This window comes from Ovis canadensis, chromosome 15 (assembly GCF_042477335.2).
Source record: "Ovis canadensis isolate MfBH-ARS-UI-01 breed Bighorn chromosome 15, ARS-UI_OviCan_v2, whole genome shotgun sequence".
In the NCBI taxonomy this organism is placed as follows: domain Eukaryota; kingdom Metazoa; phylum Chordata; class Mammalia; order Artiodactyla; family Bovidae; genus Ovis; species Ovis canadensis.
The window spans coordinates 71,260,474-71,274,125 of record NC_091259.1 but is presented as its reverse complement, the minus strand read 5'-3'; the positions used below and the strand labels follow the sequence as shown (position 1 = coordinate 71,274,125).

The 13,652-nt window shown below is 47.0% G+C and overlaps 1 protein-coding gene across 1 annotated transcript in view; it reads right to left on the bottom strand.

Moving 5' to 3' along the window:
- KIAA1549L (KIAA1549 like) overlaps positions 1-13,652 on the bottom strand; it is a 168,699-nt gene that overhangs the window by 84,309 nt on the left and 70,738 nt on the right. Inside the window, exon 12 of the mRNA XM_069553333.1 lies at positions 2,620-2,783. Coding sequence (XP_069409434.1) covers positions 2,620-2,783 — 164 coding nt within the window. The remainder of the gene's footprint in view (positions 1-2,619; positions 2,784-13,652) is intronic.

The window sequence follows — 13,652 nt, the reverse complement described above, 5'->3', positions numbered from 1 at the left end:
AAGGGAGCAGGCAGGTACGGCCTGATCTCGGCTCTGAGACAGCCACACTCACCTCCTCCGAGCCTGTGGGTCTACTAGTGAGGCTCAGCAAAGGTCCCCAGCCGTGTCCTCTGGCTCCACAGCCAACATTCTTACAGATGCAATGGTGTCCCTGGAGACTAGGAGACCATCCTCCCCGTCTCTGGGTTGGTGGCAATAGCTGACTTTCTCTTCCCGCCTCGTCCCTTGGCAATAAATGAATTCTGCTCATGCACTCAGGTTGTGAGAAGTGACGCAGGCGGCTCGCTCCTCTGCCAAAAGCCGCCGTGTCCCCGGGTTGCACCAGCAGAAGCAGTGCGGTAGGAAAGAGGCAGTTCCGCCCCACTGGTTTCCCGTGATAACAGGGCTTTGGAAATCAAAGTGCGTAGCCCAGCTCAGTAATGAGGGAGAAAACAACCACTGCCACCCCCGAGAGTGAACTCAGTCATCTCACGCAACATAAATTTGCTTGATTTTCCACAGCAGCTGGGTATCTCTTGAAGCACAATGTGCTGGGCAAGGACATAAAAGGGGCTATGAAAACCCACAAACATGAATCTGTTCCAGCCTCAGACAGCTTTCCAGCCAGGGGATATGCTGAAATCACGTGCTGCCCAGCTCATCTCAGCAAATTAATAAAATTTTGCCTTCATCAATCACATGAAGATGGCATTTACAACCTCTATGGCGTGCTTTGCATTCCTGGACTTGACTGCAATTAGATTCTAGTAATTACTGTTATGTCTGAAAGGCTCAGATTGTAACTGAGCTAAGATGGAAATGAAATACCCCTTCTTGGAATAGCTTCATTTTTCACTGCTTGGGTAATTACCAACATCGTGCTGCGTCCTGGCAGCGGTTTCCTTTGTGTCAACAGACACAGAACGACATTCTTTGGGGTTGGACCCTTCGCTAGACAGAGTGTCTCAGTAAGCTGCAGCTTCTCAACAGGTGACTCGGTTTAATCAACAACCAAACTCATTTGATTTCTTTTGTTGAAGCGAGGTATGGTCATCCAGGAAGAACTAGGCATGCGTGACTCCCAGCAAGGACAACCACCAAGTCATGCGGTCCAGGGGGATGTGAAATTCCATTCTCTATTTCATTCCTGCCCAGAGAATTAGGCCGAACAAGTGCAGAGGTTAGGGGCTGGAGGAGGGTTCTACTCACCAAGTGTCAGGGTTTAGGATGGTATATAATGTAGACAAAGCCCAAAGACTCAGGTATGGACCTGAGTGCCCCCCTCTGCTGTGGATAAGTCCCACTGTCTCTCATTCTTTTGAGTTTCTCTGCAGTAAAATGAAAATAATAAGAGCTGCCCTGACTATGACCTACCTCATAGGACTACTGTGATGAGCAAGCAAGGTGACAGACCTAGAAGAGCCCAGGATATTGTAAGACATTATTTAAACATTATATGATAATCTGGGTAGTAGAGGTTATTATATTCCTTTTGGGGACTATGGTGAAGGGAGCTACATGATCAGAAAACTTGTTATTGTTGAGTTGCTCAGTCGTGTCTGACTCTTTGTGACCCCATACTATATAGCCTGCTAGGCTCCTCTGTCCATAGGATTTCCCAGGCAAGAATACTAGAGTAGGTTGCCATTTCCTGACCCAGGGATCAAACCTGGGTCTCCTGAGCCGCCAGGGAAGTCCGACTGGAAAAGTAGCCTTTGGAATTTCCTGTTTGCCCCTCTCCCAGTCACTGGAGGGGGATGGTGCAGCCCAGTGGAGGCTGTGGATGGTGGATGGAGCCCCCCGCTAGCCTTCAATGGAGCCACTGAACTGGGGTTTGACAGCTGCCCTGCCAAGGCTCTGCAGCTTGGTCATTATGCAGCCTTTTTTCTTTTTTTTTAATTATTTATTTGACTGTCTTAGTTGCAGCATGTGGGATCTAGTTACCTGGCCAGGAATATAACCTGGACCCCCTGCATTGGGGGCGTGAATTCTTAGCAACTGGACCACCAGGGAAGACCCCGTCATGCAGCCTTTGAAGATCAGCCACTCTGGCCAGTGGAAGAAGGGTTTTGAGGGTCTGATGTGCCCCTAAAGAGCCCTGAGTTAGGAGCCAAGACACCTGGTTCTACCATGAGTTCTGCTACTTACTCACTGTGCCGTCATGAAAAAGTCACTTCTCTGTAAAAGAGAAGGTGTCAGGTCAGATGAGCTCTGAGACCCCTTTCAAGTCTATCTAACTCCTCATTTTCAGTACCTCTGTTTCCTCCTCTGTAAAATAATGTTCTTCCTCAAACGGCTGCTACGAAGAGTAGGTGAGCTGGTACCTGCAAAGCACTGAGAAGCACTTAGAGCAAAGAGTTATTGTGTCCTGATTATAAAAATGAAGGTTTGCACAACAATGCAAATATCCTTAACAATACTGAGCTGGACACTTCAAAGGGGCTAAAATGGTGCACTTTATGTTATGTATATTTTACCACAATTTTTTAAACATTCAAATAAGTAACAAAAGGGTCTCCTTCAACATGAGGACTGAAGAGGTTTCCGAAGGTACTCGCAATGACCTAAATGGCCAAAAGGCAGGCAAAGCCGCCTTGGGCCAGGGTTCCTACCCCTCTTCTCTCGGCTTCCGACACATACCTTTGCTCGCTGAGGCAGGTTCATCACGGTATCTGGCTTGAAGTCGTTCTTGTTCTTGCGGCAGAGCACGGCAGTGATGATGATGATGATGACGGTGACCACGGCGATGGGTGCCAGCACGGCAGCGATGATCCACAGGTTGTTGGGTGGGTTCTTCACCACGGCTGCAGAGTTGAGGAGGGGGAAGCATGTGACCAGGAGCTCCGGGAAGCAAAAACAGCCCTGAGATAAGTGCCCCCCAGTCCCCAATCATAAGGTGGTTGAGAGGCTTTGGGCTCAGAAAGGCTCTTGCCTTGACAAGTTACTCCAGGTCTCTGAGTCTCAGTGTCCCCATCTGTAAAATGGGCTATCCTGTGGCGAGGCATCAGAGAGACCAGGTACATGTGGTGCTTGGTGTAGCCCCTAGGAGGTACTCAATGAATGAAAGTCTTTACTAGGACCAGGAGGAGGAAGAGGAAGATGGATTGGGATCAATCTTCCCCACTGGTGATATCCATGAATCAGAAGAAGAGAGAAGAACTCTGAGGATTAGTGTGTTGCTTCAATCAGGAGGCAAAGGTCACAGAGAGATGACTCGAAATATTGTAGTGGAGTTGCCCTCTGAGCGACCAATGAATAAAACATACCTGAGTGGACAGATCTGCTCCCATTCTGCCATGGTTAGCTGGGGATGCTTGGAAATGCCGTGCTCTAATCAATACCATGTCCAATTAGACACGGGTAATCTGGTCAGACAGTAGGAAAGGTGGTGGGCAAGATGACTGTGACTGGTTGTTTTAGCTTGTGATACTGTCTGCTAATAATACACAAGCTCTCATCTCTCCCACTCCCTGGATGATCTCATAGACTCATGGCATTAAACACCATCTGGGCTGATGATGCTCATTTGCATAGCTCTAACTAGGACCCCTACCCCAAATCCAGATTCCTATATCCAACCGCCAACTCAAATCTCCAACTGGATACACAAGAGATGTCTCAAATTTAATACATCTGGAACACAACTCTCAATCTCCCACCCCCTAAACCCTGTTCTTGTGATATTCTCTTCTCCAATAAGTGGCAACTCTTTCCTTCCAGCTGCACAGGCCAATAACTGTCATCAGTGTCAACCTGTTCCTTTTATTCTCTCCCAACATCCTACTTGTCAACAAACCCTGTCATCCCCATCTTCAAAATATATCACTTCTTTCTATCGCTATGGTCCAACCTAGCAACATGTCTCACCTGAACTACTGCAATGGTCTCCTCCCTTGTTCTCTATAATCTATTTGTAACACAGAAGCTGGAGTGATCCTTTGAAAATTCAGATCACAACATTCTTCTGCTCAAACCCTACAGAGGCTCCAACCCCACTCAGAGTAAGAGCCACAGCATAGATTCTACAAGACTTTAAGTGATCTGCTCCAACCAACCATCCTAGTTACTTCTCTGCTCTTATAACTCTTCCTTCAACTCACTCTGTTCCAGTCTACCTCCGACTGTTCCCTGAACATGCCGGACATGCTTCTGCCTCAGGGCCTTTACATCAGCTTATTCTTCTACCTAGAACACTCTTCACCTAGATATCCACATGACTCTCTCCCTCATTCCTTCAGGGCTCTGAACAAGCGTCACTACATCTGTGAGGCTTTCCCTGTATTCTTTGTAAAATAACAATCCCTGCCCCAGGCACTCTCCATCCCCCGTTTCCTACTTAGTGTTCCTTTAAATCAGTGCTTCTCAAACTGTAAAGTGAACGTGTGAAAGTGAAAGTCATTCAGTCGTGTCTGACTGTTTGCGACCCCGTGGACTATAGAGTCCATGGAATTCTCCAGGTCAGAATACTGGAGTAGGTAGCCTTTCTCTGCTCCAGGGGATCTTCCCAATCCAGGGATCGAACCAGGTTCTCCTGCATTGCAGGCGGATTCTTGACCAGCTGAGCCACAAGGGAAGCCCAAGAATACTGGAGTGGGTAGCCTATCTCTTCTCCAGCAGATCTTCCTAACCCAGGAATCGAACCATGATCTCCTGCATTGCACTCGGATTCTTTACCAGCTGACCTACCAGGGAATCCCCTCAAACTAAAGGGCATGCCAATCACCTGGGAATCTTGCTCAATGTGGATTCTAATTTTGTGCGTTGGGATGGGTCCACCTATAATAGGTTCTTTGGGACACCAGTCCACCATCTTCTCTGTTTACTGGCTGTCTGAATAAAGTCACTATTCCTTGCCTCATCAACTTGTGTCTCAATTTGTTGGCCTGGCATGTGGTGAGTAATGTGAGCTTGGACTTGGTAACATGCCTAATAAGCTCCCAGTAGATACCCATGCAGCAGGGCCCCAGGCCATACTTGGAGTGGTGAGACTCTAAAGTATATGTCACCATCTGCTATGATACATACGTTATTTGCTCACCATCTGTCACCCCATGCCCCTCGTTTAGCATGTATACCCTAACAGAGCAGGGAGGTTTATTTTTTGTCTTGTTTGCTGCATTCTTAGGGCTAGAACAGGGCCTTGCACATAGTAGTGAAAAGTGAAAGTGAAAGTCGCCCAGTAGTGTCCAACTCTTTGAGACCCTATGGACTATAGAGTCCATGGAATTTTCCAGGTCAGAATATTGGAGTGGGTAGCCTTTCTCTGCTCCAGGGGATCTTCCCAATCCAAGGATTGAACCGGGGTCTCCTGCATTGCAGGTGGATTCTTGACCAGCTGACCCACAAGGGAAGCCCGAGAATACTGGATGGGTAACCTATCCCTTCTTCAGCAGATCTTCCCAACTCAGGAATCAAACTGGGGTCTCCTGCATTGCAGGTGGATTCTTTACCAACTGAGCTATCAGGGAAGCCCCTGCACATAGTAGGGGCTGAACAAATGTACAACTAAACTATCATTATTCCTGTTGCAATTTGGCTCCCCATACAGGTTTCCACAAAGGATAGAGTAAAAGCCATTTAAGGGAGAAGTTCCCTTCTCCTTGGTCGTTCCCATCCGTGAAACTGCTGTGTGTGCTAAGTTGCTCAGTCGTGTCCAACTCCTGGCGACCTCATGGATTGTGTCCTGCCAGGCTCCTCTGTCCATGGAATTCTCCAGGGGAGAATACTGGAGTGGGTTGCCATTTCCTTCTCCAAGTTCCAATCCACATTTTAAATTAAATACTTTCAATCTGGTTTATATATCACTCTCCTATAAGTCTGGTTAGCATAAGTTGGTGCTCCTGATCCTGTTTAATACTGGGGGCTACTAAACTCACAAGACTGAGGACTCAAGTCTGGAGTACAAAGACCCCACAGTAAACATCACATGGTGAGGACCTGCCTGAGGAGCCAGCTGGTCTTCCTCTGATATCAGCCACCCCTGACTTCCACTGGCACCTCATTAGCCAAGATTTACCTCTCTGCAGGCAGCACTTGGCTCGGGAGTGCTATTAGTACAAAATAACTTCTTTTCCACAGTTTTTGTCAATTGGTGATTAATCACATTATTAACTTCTGAAAACAGCTCATTAGATAATGTGCTTCTGTTGACATTAAACATGTAATTGCTGCTGCTTTTAGTAATTCAGTATTTCTATGTGAGTTTTAGGCCATTAACATTTTTTAAAGCTTAATGCTTCTGTGAAAAATATCAATTTTGGCTATCCTATCCTGATGGGGAAAAATGTATAGTGTATGAGAACATGATACCCTAAATATATTTATATGTATTTTTTTCATTAGCAAGAATGAAATATTCACATGTGTTCAGCTTTTGCTCAGCTTTATTGTTTTAATGGATGTGTGCCTTCTTGAGGCAGTATGGAAAATCCTTTCACCTCTATTTAAATGAGGAGAGAATAAAGGCATGCTAAGTACATTAATAAATTCATTTAACGGTCAAAGCGATAGTAAAGTTAGGTCAACTGAAGTCATCCAAACCCAATATATTCATTGGCATAATGATCTAAAACTACAAAGTCATGTACAGAGGTGAAAAGGAACAAATGGCTATTTAATCTGCAAGAATGTCAGAGGAAGGATAGGAAAATGAGACAACACGCTCTGAGCCTCTGCTGTGCGTTAGGCACTGGGATACACTCTTTGTCAGGCTTTTACTCTCATACCCATTTTGCAGATGAAGAAACTGAGCCCCAGGGAGGTTAGACTATGTTATTTTTTTTTAACCATAAAAAGTCATTTCTCTGAAATATACAAATTAAGTCAGCTCTGAGTTAATGCGTATGAATGGGAGTGTGTGCATGTGAGTGTGCATGTATGAATACACACACACAAAGTGTTGGTCAGAGCGAATGAAGTCAAAGGGTCCCTATAATCTGAACTCAGAAAGAATTACTCTCATGTAGAGCAAATGGTGAAAGGAGAAGGAATCCATTCAAAAAAGTTCTCAGCTCGTCTTCATGACTCCCAAAACATGAGAAATCATGACTGGTGTGAGTAGACACAGGGAAGGGTCTAACGCAGATCCCCGAAGCTGGTGAGAGCTCAGGCCCATCGTGCCCCTGCCCACACACTCTTGCGGCTCTCATCCCGCTCAGGTGTGGCCCATGAGGCTCTACTGCTAGTGGCCCCTCGGCTGCATCTGTGACTCATCATTGCTGCTCCCTTCCATCAGGGACCTCCTCGCTGGCTCTCAAACCCCACCCCTTCTCTGCCTGGAACCTTCTCCCCAGGTATCCTCAAGAAGCAACTCAAAGGTTGCTTCCTCAATATCGTCTTCACACCCCCAAACAATTTAAGATTGCAACCATTATCTCCTAAGCATCCTTCAGCCTCTTCCCTGCCTAATTTTTCTCCATGGTACTTACTAGCATATAACATATTATTCAGTTATTTTGTCTGCTTAATCTGCCCACTTAGGAATATAAAATCTATGTGGGCAAAGTGCCTGCTTGGCTCACAGCTATATCTCCAGGGCCTAGAACAGCGCCAGACATATACTAGGCGCTCAAGAAATATTTGTTGAAAGAATGAGAGTTCCCTTTACTGAAGGGCCAGTTTATATAGCTTTCTTTAAGTGATATTTTTTGAGATCACTGTCTGACGGCCACATAAGGGAAACCAATTCCTGCCCTGGTCTGCTTGTGTATGGGGAGAATTGTCCCTACTCCATCAGCTGGCTAGGCCCTCTGAGGGGCCCCTCACTCCAGATCCTGTAAAGGGAGCAGATGAAAACCTCCATCGGGAATGCAACCGCTTCTTTAGAGGTCACTGCTGCTCCATTACCCGGAGATGACATGGGAAGAACGGGCATCACACATTCTACTGTAGAGCACTGTACCTTGGCCCTGTGCTGTGTGCACGCTAAGTCATTTCAGTCGTGTCCAGCTCTTTGCAGCCCCATGGACTATAGCCCACCGGGCTCTTCTGTCCATGGGATTCTCCAGGCAAGAATACTAGGGTGCTCCAGGGGATCTTCCTGACCCAGGGATCCAATCTGCATCTCTTCCATCTTCTGCATTGGCAGATGGGTTCTTTATCACTAGTGCCACCTGGGAAGCCCTGCACATTGGCCCTAGACTTAGCAATTTAGAAAACATTGGAACACACGGTATGGGATAAGGAGGTATCTGTTCAATGCCATGATTCTCCATTCAAAGTGCTGATCTTAGATTTATGTCACAGGCTGATTTCAGAAATATTAGGAGAAAATGCGGAGAAGGCAATGGCAACCCACTCCAGTACTCTTGCCTGGAGAATCCCATGGACAGAGGAGCCTGGTAGGCTGCAGTCCATGGGGTCCTAAGAGTTGGACACAACTGAGCAACTTCACTTTCACTTTTTACTTTCATGCATTGGAGAAGGAAATGGCAACCCACTCCAGTGTTCTTGCCTAGAGAATCCCAGGGATAGGGGAGCCTGGTGGGCTGCCATCTATGGGGTCGCACAGAGTTGGACACGACTGACGCGACTTAGCAGCAGCAGCAGCAGCAGGAGAAAATGAGATTTAAAACATCTCTCTTTCTCCTCTTCTTCATGGGTCTTAGTGTCCTCATTTGGGTGGAAGCATTTCCCAGGGTCTGTCTTCTGGTTTGTACTCCCTCCAGGACCAGAATTTCTCCAGGATTTTAATTCTGTTCTGTATTTACAACATTCTCAAAGTCTATAGTGTTGACTTTAGCCTCTCTCCTGGGATTCAGACTAGGATTTCCACCAACTTTCCTAACTTCAGCCCTGTACATCCCCCACAGCACCCTTGAATAGTCCATCACCTAGGTACTTCCCTGGTAATCCAGCGGTTAAGACTCCATGCTTCCACTGCAGGGGACTTGGGTTCAAACCCTGGTTTACAGGGGACTTGGGTTTGAACCCTGACCAGAACTAAGATCCCACATGCTATGCAATGTGGTGGGGGGCCCTACCCCCAAAAAAGAGAAAAAAAGAAAGTCCATCACCTAAACTCATCATGGCCCTAAGTGAATAAATCACAGTCTCCCTCCTAAAAGAGCTTCTCCTCACCAACTCCCTCTCTAATTTCATTAACAGCACCCTGTTCTCTGAATTATATAGGCTCTCAACCTTAAAATCACCTTTCCTTCTTCATAGACTCTTCTTGAGTCTTTCCACCTTACGGATAAATGAGCCACTCAGCTACCATTTATTATGTGCTTAATAGGTGCCCCAGGGATATACTTGGAGATGGCAATGGCACCCCACTCCAGTACTCTTGCCTGGAAAATCCCATGGATGGAGGAGCCTGGTAGGCTGCAGGCTATGGGGTCGCGAAGACTCGGACACGACTGAGCGACTTCACTTTCACTTTTCACTTTCATGCATTGGAGAAGGAAATGGCAACCCACTCCAGTGTTCTTGCCTGGAGAATCCCAGGAACGGGGGAGCCTGGTGGGCTGCTGTCTATGGGGCTGAACAGAGTCGGACACGACTGAAGTGACTTAGCAGCAGCTTAGCAGCAGGGATATACTAAACCCTCTACATGCAATAATTATTTCATTTAAACCCCTAGTAGGTCTCCCAGGTCAGTGCTTTTATTTCACCATTTTACAGATGAGGAAAATGTAGGTCAGAGAGGGTCACTCATTTGTCTCCTGTCTTATTGCAAAGGCTCTGCTCTCAACTGCTCTGCTATGGTGTCTTCCAACCACAAGCCTCACTCACGACCTGGCAAAGGCATTTAGCAAAGATGGGTCCTAGGCCTTCACAAGAATAGAGCCAGGCAGTAACTGAGGCTGGATATTCAGAAAGGAATGAGATGCGGTGCCTGCTTTTAAAGAGCTCATGAGGAAGAAAGCAAGAAAACAATTCATTTGCCCACCGTGATAAGGGCAGTGAAGGCCCTTGGAACTTGGGGGAAGGGGTCACGCTTCAGCAGTCAGGGACAGGGAGTGTGAAGAATGAATCCTCCCATGTGGCTGAAGCCCTGGGTCTGAAGGAAAAAAGAGTAGGCTGTATGATTGGGAAAGAAGCCTGGAGACCAGGCTGTGAAGGGATCTGAATGTTTGCTGAGCACCTGTTGTGAAGGGCTTGGAAGACTCACTTTAGGAAGCTTGAATTTTACTCTTGTGAACAGTGAAGAGCCACCAAATATTTTTTAAATGTTATAGATGTAAGATCAGAACCTGTGTTTATTATAATGACTCTAATTACGATGTAGATAGTACATTAGCAGCACAGAAGCTGAAGCTGAGTCATTTGGGAAGCATATGCAAAGTCCAAGAGGAGATAATGATGAAATGGAGAAGAAAAAACAGTATGAGAATTACTCTAGAAGGGAGCTAGGAGGGCCAAGCGGATTTGAAGGAAAGAAAAAAGTAAGGGTGAAGGCTAGCAGCTCTGAAGGCAGGTGGAAGAGAGTTGAAATCCTGTCTCTGAGCCGCAGTCATGCCTCTAAGGTCATCCCTAGATGATCCTTCGACTGTCATTTCCAAAAGGCTTCAAGCACCTTCTAACTGCTGTGACTGCTGTCTCTGGCCCAAGGTCTTAAACCCTCCACTGTTCTCCATGCATTTCCATCAGTAAAGTCCCCTTAGCCTCAACCTCTTCACCTGACACTCCATTCACCTCCCGCTCTACGTAAGGCCAGCTCTCCCACTGCTGCCCCTCCCCAAGTGCAATGAGGCCTGAAGTAGAAGTAAGGAGGGTCAAGGAGCTGATCTCAAAGTAAAGGATGGGTTAGGGCAGGAGAAGTGGTGAAGAAGAGGAGACAGTGAACCAGGTAAAAATCTCTAAAGGATGGACTTCCCTGGTTGTTCAGTGGTTGGGAGTCTGCCTCCCAATCAATCCCTGGTCCAGGAAGATTTCACATGCCACAGGGCAACTAAGCCTGTGCACCATAACTACTAAGCCTGAACTCTAGTGCTTGTACTCTGAAATAAGAAAAGCCACTGAAATGAGAAGCCCGTGCACCACAGCTAGAGAGGGGCCCATACACAGCAACAAAGACCAAGGGTAGCCAAAAATAAGTAAATCAGTGTTAAAAAAAAACTTCAAAGGACAGTGGGGGTCAGCTTGGGGTCTAGAGGTGACTGCAGTAAGGAGGGGCAACTTTTAAGCACCTAGCAATTTGCAAGAATAGAAGAAATGGTCTGGACATAGCAATGAGGAGCTGGGAGGAGGGGAGCCTTCCTCTCTTATGGCGTTTCTCTAATCAGTTTGCTGATTTGCAGTGTGTACCACTGCACCCAGGCTCAATGTGCCCTGCCCCACAATCCTAACCTCAGCTGCCTCCACTTCATTATGACCCAAGAGAGCAGAAACAACCATAGAGATGTCCTCAGGCTTCCAGGACCAAATGTACCACGAGACTGACACCTACACCCCTACTCCGCTTGCCCTCCTGCTGCCAAAGGATGGGCCATCCCTGCTCCTCGCTGAGTCTGACCCTCCACTTGTGCCGCCCCCTTGTCCCTGTGTGGACTTTATTCCTGCAGGGCTTGTCTCTCTTCTGCATTGTCAATTTCTCCCTCTCTGTTACAGTCTTAATACTCAAATGTACCCACTCTCTCTCATGTGGCCTCATTAATCTCCTCCCTTTGCTGTCCTTGCTTCCCCACCTCCACTGTCTCCTGGGCCCGCTCCAGCCACTCTGTCTCCACTACCTATTCCTGGGAACTCCTCCTGCCAACGTTCCCACCAAGCTCCAGTTTAGCAAGGCCACTTCATCTCCGTCCTTCCAGTCTCTGCCTCTTAAAACAGAAGCTGATGCTACAGCTCACCCCCTTCTAAGATATTCACTTTCTTTGCTTGTTTCTGGACCCCACCTCCTCCTGGGTTTCCTCCATCTCCCTGGATGCTCCTTCTCAGGGTCCTTTGCTGGCTCCAGTTCTTCCCGCAGGTAACTTCTCCAGGCCTTAATTTTCACCCTCTTCTCTTTAGTTCTAAATTGTGCCAAGTCTGGTTAATCTCACGAACTCCCTTAACTCTAAATGTTATCTGTGTTGATGACTCCTCCCAAGTTAGTATTTCCTGATCTCTACTTGCGTGCATAAACTAACATGCTCAAAACCAAACCCTCAATTCCATCTCCCCGACCCCACCACTGCCCCACCGAACCACTTCCTCTCCGTACCTTCTGCATCTCAACAAGTGACACCACAGTCAGTGCTCAAGTCAACCTTGAGTCTTTTGGCCCTCACCTTCTCCTGCTCATACACAATCCATTATCTTGTCCCACTGGTTCTGTCTGCAAAAATATGTAAAATATCTTCTCTGAGTCTCCCCCTCTGACTCTTTCCTCTCTCACCTGGACGCCTGCAGGGGTTTTCACTCCTAGCCTCTACAATTCATTCTCTACCTGGAGAGATGGATAAAGAGCTGAGGATGGAGCCTGGGGACACACACATGAAGAGGATACGGCAGAACTGATGAGGCCATTGACCTGACCAGAGACGGGACAGGGCCCATACGGAGGGAAGGGCAGAGGTGCAGAGGGAGAGAATCTGAGTTAAAAGCATTGTAAAGGCAAGACTGTAGAGGGTGATCATCATTTCTATGCAAAGGTATGTCTATGAGGATGTGCGGGCCGAGCAGAAGTGAGGGCCGTAATAACACATGGGCTGGACCATCCCCATGGAAGCCACACCCACCCTGAAGAAGGCAGAAGATGAGGAGAGGAAAACCATGAGCCAGGTGTCAGGTTCCTAAGGAGTGTGGACGCCAACTAGGATATCAAGCTAGGCCTTTCAGGCCTAGAGCATGCTCCATGTGCTGCCGAATCTAACATTTCTGCCACACAGTTGCTCACCTACCTCACCCTGGCTTTCTTTGAAGCCCTTATTTGGGTCCCTAATGCCTGGGCCATCAGAAAGCTTCATTAGTTCTGCCTTCTCTCAACCTGAACGCTGACAACAGATTAATCTCCCTAGATAATGGGTACTTTCAATGATACTATTTCCCCACACAGAAATCTCCAATAGCTCCCCAGAACCAATCTCATCACTGTACAATCCCTTCTCTTGCCATGCAAGGCCTGAGTCTCCTAAGCAATGCTCATTTCTACCCCCATCATCTCCTCCTCATGCTTCAGTACTGCAGGAAACTTGACTCCTTTTTTTCAAGCACCACTGGTACTTCTCACTTCCTTTCTATTGCTCCTGCTGCTTGCTCTTTCTGGACTATACCCTCTTCCCCACCCTCGGCTGGAATCATAGCGTACAATACAGTTACAAACACACTTTTGAACTCAGATTCAGATTCCTGTCTTGGAATTCATACCAGATCAAGTACTAATTCTGTGATGTGGAGCAAATTAGTTAACCTGTCTTAGTGTAGGTTTCTTCATCTGTAACTGGGAGCTAAATAAAGTTGCCCCAGAGAAATAGAGAAAAATTATGTAAAGCAATAAGCATAGTAGCTGCCATGGGGAGGACCCTCAAAAAGGCAGTTATTATGTTTCATACCCTTTCTCTATTAATTCTTCCCAGATACCCCTTGAGAGCAATCTGTCCCTCTGTTGAGCCCTGTATCAATCACATTGTCTCCTCGAAGCATCTCTGCATTCTACCCCTTTATATCTGCATCAACAGCTTCTCTGCTCCTTAAAGGCAGGGATTTAGCAAGTCTTGCCCACTTCTCTGAGTCCTCCAGCACAGTTCATG